The 17,781-nt window shown below is 41.6% G+C and overlaps 1 protein-coding gene across 3 annotated transcripts in view; it reads right to left on the reverse strand.

Moving 5' to 3' along the window:
- Positions 1-17,781, reverse strand: part of LOC139463822 (cilia- and flagella-associated protein 65-like) — a 46,838-nt gene that overhangs the window by 8,550 nt on the left and 20,507 nt on the right. For all 3 annotated transcript variants that reach the window (XM_071245169.1, XM_071245170.1, XM_071245168.1), the window contains 13 exons: positions 17,151-17,290; positions 16,216-16,300; positions 15,460-15,618; positions 14,418-14,583; positions 13,257-13,385; positions 12,153-12,309; positions 11,392-11,460; positions 10,264-10,392; positions 9,896-9,980; positions 8,323-8,481; positions 7,949-8,059; positions 7,107-7,184; positions 6,850-6,963 (listed from right to left, as the gene is read on the reverse strand). In XM_071245169.1, the coding sequence (XP_071101270.1) occupies positions 6,850-6,963; positions 7,107-7,184; positions 7,949-8,059; positions 8,323-8,481; positions 9,896-9,980; positions 10,264-10,392; positions 11,392-11,460; positions 12,153-12,309; positions 13,257-13,385; positions 14,418-14,583; positions 15,460-15,618; positions 16,216-16,300; positions 17,151-17,290 (1,581 nt within the window). The remainder of the gene's footprint in view (positions 1-6,849; positions 6,964-7,106; positions 7,185-7,948; positions 8,060-8,322; positions 8,482-9,895; positions 9,981-10,263; positions 10,393-11,391; positions 11,461-12,152; positions 12,310-13,256; positions 13,386-14,417; positions 14,584-15,459; positions 15,619-16,215; positions 16,301-17,150; positions 17,291-17,781) is intronic.

Raw genomic sequence — 17,781 nt, forward strand, 5'->3', positions numbered from 1 at the left:
CATGTACCTATACAACAGACCAACATGTACCTATACAACACACCCACGTACCTATACAACACACCAACATGTACCTATACAACACACCAACATGTACCTATACAACACACCAACATGTACCTATACAACACACCAACATGTACCTATACAACACACCAACATGTACCTATACAACACACCAACATGTACCTATACAACACACCAACATGTACCTATACAACACACCCACGTACCTACACAACACACCAACATGTACCTATACAACACACAATAACATGTACCAATACAACACACCAACGTACCTATACAACACACCAACATGTACCTATACAACACACCAACATGTACCTATACAACACACCAACATGTACCCATACAACACACAATAACATGTACCAATACAACACACCAACGTACCTATACAACACACCAACATGTACCTATACAACAAACCAACATGTACCAACACAACACACCAACATGTACCTATAAAACACAAACATACCTATACAACACACCAATGTACCAATACAAAGCACCAACGTACCAATACAACACACCAACATGTACCTATACAACAGACCAACATGTACCTATACAACACACCAACATGTACCTATACAACACACCAACATGTACCTATACAACACACCAACATGTACCTATACAACACACCAACGTACCTATACAACACACCAACATGTACCTATACAACAAACCAACATGTACCTATACAACACAAACATACCTATACAACACACCAACATGTACCTATACAACACAAACATACCTATACAACACACCAATGTACCAATACAAAGCACCAACGTACCAATACAACACACCAACATGTACCTATACAACACACCAACATGTACCTATACAACACACCAACATGTACCTATACAACACAAACATACCTATACAACACACCAACATGTACCTATACAACACACCAACATGTACCTATACAACACACCAACATGTACCTATACAACACACCAACATGTACCTATACAACACAAACATACCTATACAACAAACCAACATGTACCTATACAACACAAACATACCTATACAACACACCAATGTACCAATACAAAGCACCAACGTACCAATACAACACACCAACATGTACCTATACAACACACCAACATGTACCTATACAACACAAACATACCTATACAACACACCAACATGTACCTATACAACACACCAACATGTACCTATACAACACACCAACATGTACCTATACAACACACCAACATGTACCTATACAACACACCAACATACCAATACAAGACACAAACATGTACCTATACAACACACCAACATGTACCTATACAACACACCAACATACCAATACAAGACACAAACATGTACCTATACAACTGTCATAGCGACTGATTTACGACATCCATTGTCTGAATAACATTTGATTGCAAAGGCTCATTACCCTGGAGCCATGACATCTATATGCCTTGAAAGACTTAATTGCTGTTATTTATGAGATGCTATTCCTATTTGTAAATCCCCATTTTTGTGTACATCGACCGTCTGCCACCCTGAACAGGATGTGCAAGTATGTCACTGATGATTTACTGTTTACATTTATATTTATTACTTACTAAATGTCAGGTGACCTTGGCTATATAAGCCTTGGTCCAGAGAGAGAGAATAGAGAAAAAGAAAGGTCTTACCCTTAGCCTAGCTAGGGTTAGGCTGGGTGCTCCGGGGCACCAAGACAACAAACACTACCACTATGTGCTGACTTGGCACATAGTGTCATTTGTATGTATATATCTAGATGTATAAAGTAAAACTGTATATACTGCAAGCCATTGTCTCCAAGTTGTCACTTCCTACAGGAACCATACGTCGGCCCGTTGCATATACGAGTATGCAAATTGTTCATAAATCAACGTCGGACCGACATGCGTTGTTACAACACACCAACGTACCTATACAACACACCAACATACCAATACAACACACCAACATGTACCTATACAACACACCAACATGTACCTATACAACACACCAACATGTACCTATACAACACACCAACATACCTATACAACACACCAACATACCTATACAACACACCAACATGTACCAATACAACACACCAACATGTACCTATACAACACACCAACATGTACCTATACAACACACCAACATGTACCTATACAACACACCAACATGTACCTATACAACACACCAACATGTACCTATACAACACACCAACATACCTATACAACACACCAACATGTACCTATACAACACACAAACATGTACCTATACAACACACAAACATGTACCTATACAACACACCAACAAGTACCTATACAACACACCAACATACCAATACAACACACCAACATGTACCTATACAACACACAAACATGTACCTATACAACACACCAACAAGTACCTATACAACACACCAACATACCAATACAACACACCAACATGTACCTATACAACACACCAACATGTACCTATACAACACACAAACATGTACCTATACAACACACCAACATGTACCTATACAACACACAAACATGTACCTATACAACACACCAACGTACCTATACAACACACTAACAAGTACCTATACAACACAAACATACCTATACAACACACCAACATGTACCTATACAACACACCAACATACCTATACAACACACCAACATACCTATACAACACACCAACATGTACCAATACAACACACCAACATGTACCTATACAACACACCAACGTACCTATACAACACACCAACATACCTATACAACACAAACATACCTATACAACACACCAACATGTACCAACACAACACACCAACATGTACCTATACAACACACCAACATGTACCTATACAACACACCAACATGTACCTATACAACACACCAACATACCTATACAACACACCAACATGTACCTATACAACACACCAACATGTACCTATACAACACACCAACAAGTACCTATACAACACACCAACGTACCTATACAACACACCAACCTACCTATACAACACACCAACATGTACCTATACAACACACCAACATGTACCTATACAACACAAACATACCTATACAACACACCAACCTACCTATACAACACACCAACATGTACCAATACAACACACCAACATGTACCTATACAACACACCAACTTGTACCTATACAACACACCAACATACCTATACAACACACCAACATACCTATACAACACACCAACATGTACCTATACAACACACCAACATGTACCTATACAACACAAACATACCTATACAACACACCAACCTACCTATACAACACACCAACATGTACCAATACAACACACCAACATGTACCTATACAACACACCAACGTACCTATACAACACACCAACCTACCTATACAACACACCAACATGTACCTATACAACACACCAACATGTACCTATACAACACAAACATACCTATACAACACACCAACCTACCTATACAACACACCAACATGTACCAATACAACACACCAACATGTACCTATACAACACACCAACTTGTACCTATACAACACACCAACATACCTATACAACACACCAACATACCTATACAACACACCAACATGTACCAATACAACACACCAACATGTACCTATACAACACACCAACGTACCTATACAACACACCAACATGTACCTATACAACACAAACATACCTATACAACACACCAACATGTACCAACACAACACACCAACATGTACCTATACAACACACCAACATGTACCTATACAACACACCAACATGTACCTATACAACACACCAACATGTACCTATACAACACACCAACATGTACCTATACAACACAAACATACCTATACAACACACCAACCTACCTATACAACACACCAACATGTACCAATACAACACACCAACATGTACCTATACAACACAAACATACCTATACAACACAAACATACCTATACAACACACCAACATGTACCTATACAACACACCAACCTACCTATACAACACACCAACATGTACCTATACAACACACCAACATGTACCTATACAACACAAACATACCTATACAACACAAACATACCTATACAACACACCAACATGTACCTATACAACACACCAACATGTACCTATACAACACACCAATATGTACCTATACAACACACCAACATGTACCTATACAACACAAACATACCTATACAACACACCAACATGTACCTATACAACACACCAACATACCTATACAACACACCAACATACCTATACAACACACCAACATGTACCAATACAACACACCAACATGTACCTATACAACACACCAACGTACCTATACAACACACCAACATACCTATACAACACAAACATACCTATACAACACACCAACATGTACCAACACAACACACCAACATGTACCTATACAACACACCAACATGTACCTATACAACACACCAACATGTACCTATACAACACACCAACATACCTATACAACACACCAACATGTACCTATACAACACACCAACATGTACCTATACAACACACCAACAAGTACCTATACAACACACCAACGTACCTATACAACACACCAACCTACCTATACAACACACCAACATGTACCTATACAACACACCAACATGTACCTATACAACACAAACATACCTATACAACACACCAACCTACCTATACAACACACCAACATGTACCAATACAACACACCAACATGTACCTATACAACACACCAACTTGTACCTATACAACACACCAACATACCTATACAACACACCAACATACCTATACAACACACCAACATGTACCTATACAACACACCAACATGTACCTATACAACACAAACATACCTATACAACACACCAACCTACCTATACAACACACCAACATGTACCAATACAACACACCAACATGTACCTATACAACACACCAACGTACCTATGCAACACACCAACCTACCTATACAACACACCAACATGTACCTATACAACACACCAACATGTACCTATACAACACAAACATACCTATACAACACACCAACCTACCTATACAACACACCAACATGTACCAATACAACACACCAACATGTACCTATACAACACACCAACTTGTACCTATACAACACACCAACATACCTATACAACACACCAACATACCTATACAACACACCAACATGTACCAATACAACACACCAACATGTACCTATACAACACACCAACGTACCTATACAACACACCAACATACCTATACAACACAAACATACCTATACAACACACCAACATGTACCAACACAACACACCAACATGTACCTATACAACACACCAACATGTACCTATACAACACACCAACATGTACCTATACAACACACCAACATGTACCTATACAACACACCAACATGTACCTATACAACACAAACATACCTATACAACACACCAACCTACCTATACAACACACCAACATGTACCAATACAACACACCAACATGTACCTATACAACACAAACATACCTATACAACACAAACATACCTATACAACACACCAACATGTACCTATACAACACACCAACCTACCTATACAACACACCAACATGTACCTATACAACACACCAACATGTACCTATACAACACAAACATACCTATACAACACAAACATACCTATACAACACACCAACATGTACCTATACAACACACCAACATGTACCTATACAACACACCAATATGTACCTATACAACACACCAACATGTACCTATACAACACAAACATACCTATACACCATTATAAACAGAATCGAAGTCAAACTTGTGGCCATGGAAATGGAAAAAAATATAAATTTTAAACACCCCTAAGTAGGGAAAGGTAGCATTTAATAAACTTGTCTTCATGAGGGCAAAGTGTCATGAAAAAGTACCTATTACTTTTAGAGATGTGTTCCGGATAAACACACCACTATGAACAAAGTCAAAGTCAAATTTGTTGTCATGGAAACAGGAAAAACATTAATTCAATAAAAATTCCTAAATAGCAACAAAAACACTTCTGCCCTTGAATAATAAACCAAGTTTGGATGAAAAATATTGAATAGTTTTTTATTTCTGCTCTGGAAACAACACCTACCTCCATGTCAGCTAAGTCTATCTTGTTTCCATAGAAACAGGAGGTAATCAAATGTTGAAAAATTCCTCAATAGCAAAAGGCACCACTTCAACCCTTGGTTAATACTAGGTTTGAATGAAAAGTCTTTCACAGAAATGACACCTTCCCCTCCCTTTGCAGACCAAGTCCAAATTGATTCCATGAAAATCAAGAAAAATAAAAATGCAAAAATATCTGCAAATAGCAAAAGGCACCACTTCAGGATCTGTTTGATATATCTGCAAAGTCTTGTTGAAAGATACTGAAGGTTTTCGTGCTATGCTTCGGAAAAGAAATCCACCCAATCCACCCAACCTTGGAGACTGAGTCCAAATCGTTTCCATGGAAATCAAGAAAATCAAATATGCCAAAAATCTGCAAATAGCAGAAGGCACCACTTCAGGATCTGTTTGATATATCTGCAAAGTCTTGTTGAAAGATACTGAAGGTTTTCGTGCTATGCTTCGGAAAAGAAATCCACCCAATCCACCCAACCTTGGAGACTGAGTCCAAATCGTTTCCATGGAAATCAAGAAAATCAAATATGCCAAAAATCTGCAAATAGCAGAAGGCACCACTTCAGGATCTGTTTGATATTGAACGTGTTTTTAGTTGTGCTCCAGAAACAAAATCCACCCCCTTATGAGCCTACAGGTAAGTAAAAACTGTTTCCATGGAAATGAGAGTAGTTCTGTGATCTCACCATGTATGTCTTGGCTTCCAAAGGAGAGAACCTCCACTCCAGCGCCACAGACCTTCCTGGCGGGATCTCCCCGATGGGGTTCAGACACTCAAAGATCGGCTGGTCAAAGTTCTCCTACAACAAAAACAGGCTTACCATGACATTGAGCGAACTCAAATCTTCAGTGATTTGACATATGGACTTTGTTTCTAGAATTACAAGACTGTTTCTAAAACACATATCTCAGTTACTTTATCTAGCATCTCAGCTCCACCCACCTGTCGGATGAGGTCCAGCGGTGTGAGGTCAAACTCGTACCTCACTGGCACAGCTCCCCCATTGTACAGCTCATACACCTGGAAACAGACAACAGCAGCAGTGGCGTAAACAAACTACCTGTATATATAGTCCATCAGGCAGTAAACAATACAGGGTTTACCTCACAACTAATTAGACATGTTGGCAGTGAAGAGGACGTCTGTTGAAAATCTAAAAGATTTTATTGTATACTGACAGCCAAAACAGGAAGTTATTGCTATGATGTAAGGTATTCAAAGAAAACATGCACGAGTGATACTGATTTCAGGAAACAAGTGTCGGAAGTTCTTTTTGTGCTTGAGTGACAGAGTGAAAGAGGGAAATACACAAATTCTGACATGAGCATGTGATAAGTGTCATCATTTCATCATCCTGCACACATTGCGATGAGCTTTCATAAAGAAGTAATGTCCTAACTACTGACAACCTTTTAAGACGTTCACAGTGAAAACAAGACATCAACAATGACAGGTTGTCAAATCTCAATACATCAACGATAATGTCTGAATTACATCAACAATAGTGTCTGTATTATGTCAAACGATGCATTGGGCGAGTTTTTTAAAACTTGTTCAAAATTATATTTTTTTCATTAAAAAATGCATACATAGGCTGTAGGAATAACTGGCCAGTTTAAAATAAGTTTTTATTTCTCTAGTCTTCAAAAGTCATTTGCAGTGGCCGTCTACCTAATGGTAAAAGTGTTGGTCCACAAGGAAATGTCACAAGTCCTTCCTGCCTCTAACCAGTCTAGCAGACACATGTTAATCTCAATCCTTGCTGTCTAAGGCAGCATGTATACCTGTTTGGGGCTGTTCTGCTCTCCTACAGGGACGGGAGTGAACAAGTGCTTGTTGGAGGGGAAGTGGATGTAACGTCTCTCCGGCTCCACCGTCACGCCAATGAAGTTCAGCTGCAGGCAGAAACAGTCATCTCATGACAATGTACAGTCAGTGGAGGATCAATAACTATGCCGGGTCGCCACCTGGGTCATTACCTGACTAATGCGACCCCACTATACATAAGATGAAAGGATTCATAGCTACAAGGGTAAGAAGTAGCCCTGAATCAATTTTTAGAAGAAAGAAGTAGTTATCCACAAAAAAGTGTCATGTATTCATGTTTTTCCAACTTCTCAATGGCCATGAAAGACTTCAAGGATCAGAAAACACTCACCAGGATTTCCCTGCCCTTGGAAAGTTTGAGAAGAACAGGCAGACGGTCAGTTCCAGACATGGTGTGGTTGTAGGTGAAGGTCACTGTCTGAGTGTCTCCCGGCGCCATCCTGCCCCGCTTGGGTTCGATGCTGAACAGCTTGTTGTCCATGACCTTCATCTGAACACATGGGATACTATGTTAGCATCACTCAGATTGAAATAAAACGTATTGCCATGTTCCAGAGGATTACAGCAACCCTACAGCTGCCCCAGCTTTTACACTGGACACACTACAACTCTATCATTATGACTGACCTCAGTCAGTGACACTGTGGACAACTTGGGGACATCACTGACAGAGCTTTGACTGTTTATCTGTTACTTTTCAAATAGTGACTTGGATAGTGTACTATCCTCTTTTTCAAAATTATTCTTCAAATACTGGATGTAATGCCTTGAGTGCCATGTGGTTATATGATACCTAGAGTGCCCTGTGGTTATGTGAAGCCTAGAGGACCCTGTGGTCATGTGAAGCCTTGAGTGCCCTATGGTCATGTGAAGCCTTGAGTAGTACCATGTGGTTATATGATACCTAGAGTGCCCTGTGGTTATGTGAAGCCTAGAGTGCCTTGTGGTCATGTGAAGCCTAGAGTGCCCTGTGGTCATGTGAAGCCTTGAGTGCCCTATGGTTATGTGAAGCCTTGAGTGCCATGTGGTTATATGATACCTAGAGTGCCCTGTAGTTATGTGAAGCCTAGAGCGTCCTGTGGTTATGTGAAGCCTAGAGTGCCATGTGGTTATATGATACCTAGAGTGTCCTGTGGTTATGTGAAGCCTAGAGTGCCCTGTGGTTATGTAATGCCTTGAGTGTCCTGTGGTTATGTGAAGCCTTGAGTGTCCTGTGGTTATGTGAAGCCTAGAGTGCCATGTGGTTATATGATACCTGGAGTGTCCTGTGGTTATGTGAAGCCTAGAGTGCCCTGTGGTTATGTGATGCCTAGAGTGCCATGTGGTTATGTGAAGCCTTGAGTGCCCTGTTGTTATGTGAAGCCTAGAGTGTCCTGTGGTTATGTGAAGCCTAGAGTGCCATGTGGTTATGTGATACCTAGAGGGTCCTGTGGTTATGTGAAGCCTAGAGTGCCCTGTAGTAATGTGAAGCCTTGAGTGTCCTGTGGTTATGTGAAGCCTAGAGTGCCCTGTGGTTATGTGAAGCCTAGAGTGCCCTGTGGTTATGTGAAGCCTAGAGTGCCCTGTGGTTATGTGAAGCCTAGAGTGCCCTGTGGTTATGTGAAGCCTAGAGTGCCCTGTGGTTATGTGAAGCCTAGAGTACCCTGTGGTTATGTGAAGCCTAGCATGCCCTGTGGTTATGTGAAGCCTAGAGTGCCCTGTGGTTATGTGAAGCCTTGAGTGACCTGTGGTTATACGAAGTTTAGAGTGACCTGTGGTTATGTGAAGCCTAGAGTGACCTGTGGTTATGTGAAGCCTAGAGTGACCTGTGGTTATGTGAAGCCTAGAGTGTCCTGTGGTTATGTGAAGCCTAGAGCGTCCTGTGGTTATGTGAAGCCTAGCATGCCCTGGGGATGATGACCAACCTGGTGGAGCTCGTCCTCGTCAAACTCCCCAGTCTCTGCCCAGTACTCCAACTCCAGGTGCAGGTCTGAGGGGAACAGGAAGGACCTGAAACACATCAGCCACATACTTGATCATCTCAGACAAACGGGGCATTTAATTAATAATCCTGAGACATCTCAAATTATGCTACATTGCGACATGTTTTTTTTACACAAGCACATGTTGTGTATGCTTTCACATAAAGCACTGGTGTTTGCATAAAACGCTGTATCTAGAAGGACATGTATTAAAACCCTCATCACTGTGTCAATACATGACAAATGATGAGGCATGTTACCCCATGCAGTAGTCTCCTAACCAATCTAGGCCTACTGCTGCCTGCACTCACCAGTCAGTGGGTACAGTGCCGGTATTCTCAAACATCAGGTTGACCACGCATGGTTCACTGTCCAGGGGAGCTGCACTGAAGTTGAAGTCCAGGATAGCACGGGTGTACACTGGGGGGCGGCGCCGATGGCTGGAAACAATGGTCAGTTAACGAATCTAACAGATTCTAATGCAGATTCTAAGTTTAACTCCATCATCTCCAAGTAATTGGTAACTTAGAATGCACACAATTTTTTGTAATAGCTTTAACAGATGACCATTCTTGATTACCAAGTGTATCTATTATATCTCCATTGTACTATGATCAACACCCTGGACCAGTTCACTACCTTAGCTTTGATTTAATGAAGGCTGGATTGACACAACACGAAAAGAAGATATACAATGAAGTTAAACTGTTTTTTTTGTTGTATTTTAACATCCAGAGATACCACCATGGGCCTGATCCACAAAGCGATCCCATCTCTGACAATCGTAACGTTCAAACCTTAACAAGACGTATGATAGTTATACCACTAAGATCACTTTGTGGAACGAAACCCATTACACGTACACAACTATTGTGTGCTGTCACAAATACAACCAGAATGTCTTGTAGCATAAGGATTTCCTTACCCTGTCTTAATATTCAGGAAAACATCTTTCCAGCTGAAAGAATCATTTATAATAGTCTTGTGATTCATTTAAATACATGAGGGCTTGCAGGGTTAGAAACTAACAGTTTTTGTCCACTAGTCCTTATAATGATAACATATAGCAAAACCCTTAAAATGGGCCAATTTCTACAAGTCCTTAGGATACCTTTACTATTGGGCAGTTTGGTAAGGACTATAGGACTAGTGCCAATTTCTAATGCTGGCTTGTTTTGATAAGGCCACCATTTTGAATGCAGATCTCTGCCAAACTCACGTTCAGAAGAGGCAGTTTGATTTCAAGCTCATGCATGAGAGAAATTCTGTGCTAAAGTTGGTGTTAGGAGAGATGGAGCTAGTGACGTCACTTCTAAAACCAAGCTATGGTCCAGAATGGGTCCAGGATAATGATGCTGATATAATGGAGATATAATACACAGGACAATCGGTGATAATGGATGACAGAGCACAGACTTGTTCTCCTGTGGGCAGCTCACCTGTGTCGGGTGGATACGTTGTACATGAGTTCCTCCGCTGATGGGTCCGAGTCCAGGCAGACGTTCATGCTGAAAGTACAGACCACAATCAAACACACTGACTGCAAATACAGTGGCTCCGTGAAGATCTGGGTTAGAATAGGTCTCCAGCAACCCATGCTTGTCATAAAAGATGATTATGCTTGTCGTAAGAGGCGACGAACGGGATCGGGTGGTCAGGCTTGCTTACATGGTTGATGCATGTCATTGTATGCCAAATGCGTGGATCAGTGCTCATGATATCAATCAGTGGATTGTCTGGAGCAAACATCATTATGTACAGACCGCTGTCATATAGCTGGAATATTGCTGAGTAAGGCGTTAAACAAACAAACAAATACAGTGATGGCGGCATTGTGACTGATCCTGTCAGGAACAGAAAAATCAGAGGTTGATATTATGAACAACATTCGACACTATCAGGTAACGATGACAAACCAGAGTGACCACCTGATCCACTTAAGTCGCCTCTTATGACAAGCATAGGTTATGACCAATAATATCCACGAATCCTCACGGGGTAGTACAGATAAGAACATGGAAACATTACCAAGATTGCACTTCTTTTATCCAAGCTCTCTACATTACGACGCCTCTCATCTTCTTGGGAACCACATGAAGCATTTATAATCATGTCCCTATGCTTTCTAAAATCAATTTATACTCAGTCTATACTGAGATTCCTGGTTACACAGCAACCCTAATTCCAGCTGTCCACTAACTTGTCAAGAGAGAAGAGGTTCCATAGCTGTTTCTTGCTGATGCCGATGGCACTGCCATAGCAGCGGGCGTCGGTGACAGCCATGATGGGGAACACCCCCGTCACAAGGATGTGACACAGATGCTGCGGCTCCTGCACTGATGCGTGGGCTACGGTGCCTGGGGAGGATATGGAGGAGGTGTTCATGCATTTCAATCATAAAGGTAAATAGTTGCATAACACCATAACTTAACTACAGTAAACTATGGTTATAACCACAGCCCCTACACAGCAAATGAACAGGACCAAAAAACAGTTCAATATATCAGGCAGTTTGTTATTAGCATGTTCGTCATAAACATAGTTTACAGTAATATGCCACTGTTAAGTGATAAACATGCAGTATCACAGTCTGTGACTTTAGCCACTAGCTAAAGTAGAAGTCTAGTAGAGTCTAGTAAAACTCTCTTAGTTTAGTAAGCTCGGCTATAATATTCCAAATAATAATACTAAAATCTGAAAATGATGCATTTGAGCTAAATTCTGGCTAGAAGCATCTAAACGTTGGTTGGTTGGTTGGTTGGTTGGTTGGTTGGTTGGTTGGTTGGTTGTTTTACGCCGCACTCAGCAATATTCCAGCTATATGACGGCAGTCTGTAAATAATCGAGTCTGGACCTGACAATCCAGTGACTAATATCATGAGCATCGATCCGCGCTATTGGGATCGATGAAATGCATCAACCAAGTCATCGAGCTTGACCACCCGATCCCGTTAGTCGCCTTTTACGACAGGCATGGGTTGCTGAAGACCTATTCTACCCCGGATCTTACGGGTCAACATCTAAAGGTGTTGGGTCAGACCAACATTATCTTTAAGTGAGATTGATTGTAACAGCAGTATCACAGAGGCCTCTGATCAGGTCCAAGCATGACAGTAAAACATTTAGCATCTTAATTTGTAATCAGCATTCAAAGTAACCACTCCATCTCATAAGGCCTTGTGACTGAGGACCTGTTCTGCTCTAGAAACCCCTTGGGGGTTACAAACAACGAAATGTTACTTCATTAAAGTTGAAACATTTCCAAAGCGATCTGAGTGGTGGAGGTGGAGATAGTGAGTCCTACCTTCCGGTGTGAGGAGCTGGTAGGACACAGTGTACTGGTAGGTGACCCTCCTGAGTGGGCGCACTGTGAGGAGTATTGTCTGTCTGGATCTGGCCGGCAGCACTCCCTCCATTGTCTCCAGGTCCAGGCCTGAAACATGCAGCAGCAGCAGCCATCTTACTTCAGTGCAGTTCACACAAAACATCACACTCTAGAAGGATCATGTTTTGTAATAAAACTGCCAACAGGCCAGTACTATTAGAAGTGGTGTTCCAATTAATTTTAATAAAAGATTGATCGGGGCACGGGTGGCCCAGTCTTCTAAGGCGCCATGATTCGCTGTGCAGAGTTGCGTCCCTTGGGCACGCCAGAAACCTATGATTGTGAGTTCGAATCCCGGTTTGCCCCAATTATGTTTCTAGGTTTGTCAGCACCATACCCGTGCTCATGGGTTTCACCGAAGTGGTAAATGTCTGAGACCTGCATCACTTCAGGCTTTCCTCACACATTAAGTTGACACGCCGTGATATAACTGGAATACTGTTAAGAGCAGCGTTAAACCCAACTCACTCATTCACTCACTCAAGATTGATTGGAAGGTCCAAACAACCAAGAAATTAAATGCAAATTTCCAGGATCGAACACAAGTTACCTATTCAAAGTCATAGCTACATGAAGTGAGTGAGTGAGTGAGAGAGTGAATTTGGTTTTACGCCGCTTTTAGCAATATTCCAGCAATATCACGACGGGGGACACCAGAAATGGGCTTCACACATTGTACCCATGTCGGGAATCGAACCCGGGTCTTCGGCGTGACGAGCGAACGCTTTAACCACTAGGCTACCCTACCGCACCCACATTAAGTGAGAAATAATTAATTTCAATTTGGTAATTTTTGCTGAGTTACGGACAAATACTGGCCTCAGAGCAGGTCTAGATAAACCCCTGTAATAGTCATACATTGAAAGGAATTATGATATGTGACAAGTAGATACATATGCAGTGTTAAAAACTAACTATGAATGTCCTGGGGGTTGCATGTCAGAGATCAAGGGGGTACCTAGATTAAAATACTACAGGAGCAAACCACTAGGACACCAGGACACCAGGAACCTGCTTAATTTCGAACAGTGAAATGGAAAAAGACCTCTACATTTGTTGTAGAAGTAGAAGGTGACTGACCTATATTGTCACTCCTGATGATGTTGTCAGCATACGGGCCATCCACATGCTGGTCCAGCAGCAGCCGGTAGTGGAGGCTGCAGCTGCTGTTGTTGTACAGGGTGATGTGGTGGGAGGCAGAGCTGCCAACGACGATGTCACTAAAGTCAAAGTACTTCTCCTCAGCCTGCAATCAGTGTACATCAATGAAATGTAATTGTTTGTAAAAACTCATCAGTATACCACTACAGTAGGCCCTTAGTGAGGGAGTGAGTGATTGAGTGAGTACGGTTTTACGCCGCTTTTAGCAATATTCCAGCAATATCACGGCGGGGGACACCAGAAATAGTCTTCACACATTGTACCCATGTCAGGAATCGAACCCGGGTCTTCGGCGTGGCAAGCGGAGGCTTTAACCACTTCGTACCCGACCGCCCCGTAGGCCCTTAGTGTTCTGGGAATAAAACTTATAGTCAGTGTTTGTTGTAAGAACATTGGGGGCACATGGTCCTATGCACAGCACAAAGGTCACAGATCACGTGAAGTTAAGCTACATGGGTCATGGAGTGTCCTTGGATGGGTGACCATACTTTGTAGCTTGGCTCCTGAGAGTTTTTAGGTCTTTGGTGCTTCCTCAAACTGAAGCACATGTAACACATGTGGTGTCTCCATGGGTAAGTAACTTTGTTCGAAACGTGCCCACGTTCACAAAGCCGTGAATGGTTGTTAACCTTCTAGTGCCTAACAGGCAGCTTGGGTTGTATACTTCCCAGGGAGCTGAGAATGATTGTTGAGTGCACACTCATCCAGTGACCAGGGTGATAATAGCGCTTTCAGCATGCCCCAGTGTGGTGTGGAAACATGCCCCCAATAAATCGCCTGTTCAAATCAAAATCAAACTAGAATGGCCTTTCAGAGAGATATAATGACAGTACATACTAATGCAATCCTGCCTTGCATAGTGGACACATTTAATTCTTCTTTGATTATCTAAAACTGACAACATCAAACCAGTATACCATCTATTTGTATGCAATCATCCAGTAACAGAGAGTTTACTCACCATGATCTCCCCAAGGGATCCCTCCCCAACAGCACGCAGTTTAAACTGTTTCTTCTTGCCCCCAGATGAGTTGTTGGTGAAGCCCTGCCCCCACACGATGAGGCTCGGCTTCATCACATACTTCTCCTCACCCCCGGGGATGAACGACCATGTCTGGCTCTACACAACAAATACACGATGCCATTACAGGGGAACACGGGAGTAGATAGGGTTGCATAGTGAAAGAATTAAAATATTTATCAGTAATTACATGAATTAATAACAAAACACAAAATATCACAAAATTGTTTATGAGGTTCCTCCCAACATATTAGAGGTGAGATGAGGTGAAATGGGGTTTAACGTCGCGTCCAATATTATTGCACTTATATAGCAACGTGCATGCACGTGTGTGTGTGGCTGCTTGTACTAGTCCGGACTGACGCCGATTTATAGTGCTAGCACACTGAGATACCATGCCGCAGTTTAACATGAATACCCCACTCAGACACAGTATACTGACTCCGAGCCGACCAGTCCTTGTTTTAGCCCATTAATGCCGAGCACCAGACAGGGTAACAACAAGTACCATCTTTTAACGTCTTTTGGTATGACGCGGCCGGGGATCGAACCCCGGACCTTCCGCTCTCCGGGCGGACGCTCTACCACTTACATATTAGAGAATATTACTGAAATTCCGGATTAGTCAAAAAGAAAAGAATAAAACGTTGCTAGAATGTATGTAATGTGAATACAACATGTCTGTCTCCAAGTTACCTGTGATTCATTAGGATGGATGATGCCACAGTCAGGTTGAACCTTCAGCAGCTTGGAGTCTGCATTATTCAACTTCCACTCAAACCTGGTACCAAGATGTTAGAATATTGACATTAACATCATGACAAATATACAGTCATCCCAGTATCACTCAGCACCATAGAAATGAAAATATCAACACTCTTCTAGATATGTTGCAGTTTGGCATTTTTGTATGAATGAACTTTAAAACGTTTGTGAGTGGTTGATATGGAATTATAGTCTATGTTATAGTTTGTATGTTGTTGGTGAACTCAGCAATATTCCAGCTATATGACAGCAGTCTGTAAACAATCAAGTCTGGAACAGACAATCCAGTGATTAACATCATGAATATCAACGCATTTGGGATATGATGACATACGTCTGCAAAGTCAGCGAGCCTGATGACCCGATCCCCTTAGTTGCCTCAAGCATGGGTTGCTGAAGACCTATTCTAAACCGGATCTTCATGGGTATATAGTTGATGTGAAGATTTCCACCTATTCCATAGCATGTCAGTTTGATGTAAGAACCAAGCCTAAACTGATGACTGTCATCAATGTGCAATTATTTGGTGAAACCCAGAAACACAGGGATGCTGCTGTAGGGAATGGATCTTAATTGGGCCAAGACTGAGATCTGAACCCACAATCAGCCAATCCTGGCATGACTAAGGGAAGCAACTCTGCACAGTGAACAGATTGGTACTACTCAAAATAAGTAAAAGAACACAATAGGAAGCCTTAGCTGCAATACCCACAAGACATGACAGAACAACTATAGTCACATGAAAAACATAAAGAACATAACTCAAATTTCCACACAACACTTGTCTAATATTAAAACAGGCATTTGTGTATTGAACAGCCAGTACTTTCAACTATGAAGAATAAGTGGTATGAAGGCTATTTGACCTGAGAGGTATTCTGGAGACATTCTTGATGGAGTATGTCCTCTTGGAGGCTGTCCCCACACATGTAGGCTTGAAGAACATCACTCCGTCGGAGTCCATCAGTACCTCGGCCGCCTCCGCTGACCCACACAGCTGTAGAGCCTACACAAACAAACACTATACTGTACACAAATTTGTTCCATTAAATATGTCTCGTTGAAACTTGATATTAAAGCAAGCTTCAACAAGATGTATACAAGGGTCTTGGAGTTCTGTTCCGGAAACGGAAAACAACATCTTAAAAAATCATCAAAAGGCAAATGTTTGTGATGTCCTGAAAAATGCATGACACCATTTTGGACTGTTTTGAAGAAAGCAGCATAATGATGTTATCATAATTCAAAAAACCAATTATCAGTTAAAAAGACTTCAATGTACATTTGGAATATCTGAAAGTTATAACACCTTATATTTTAACCATTAGGGCAGTGGGGTAGCCCAGTGGTTAAAGTGTTCACTGATCACGCCAAAGTTTTGGGTTCATTTCCCCATATTGGTACAATGTGTGAACCCCAAGTGTCCCATGCCATGATATTGCAGGAATAATGCTAAAAGGGACGTAAAACCTTACTCACTCACTCCCTCACGCACTC

The sequence above is a fragment of the Haliotis cracherodii genome, unplaced genomic scaffold, assembly GCF_022045235.1.
Source record: "Haliotis cracherodii isolate W230 unplaced genomic scaffold, xgHalCrac1.p SCAF_16, whole genome shotgun sequence".
In the NCBI taxonomy this organism is placed as follows: Eukaryota; Metazoa; Mollusca; class Gastropoda; order Lepetellida; family Haliotidae; genus Haliotis; species Haliotis cracherodii.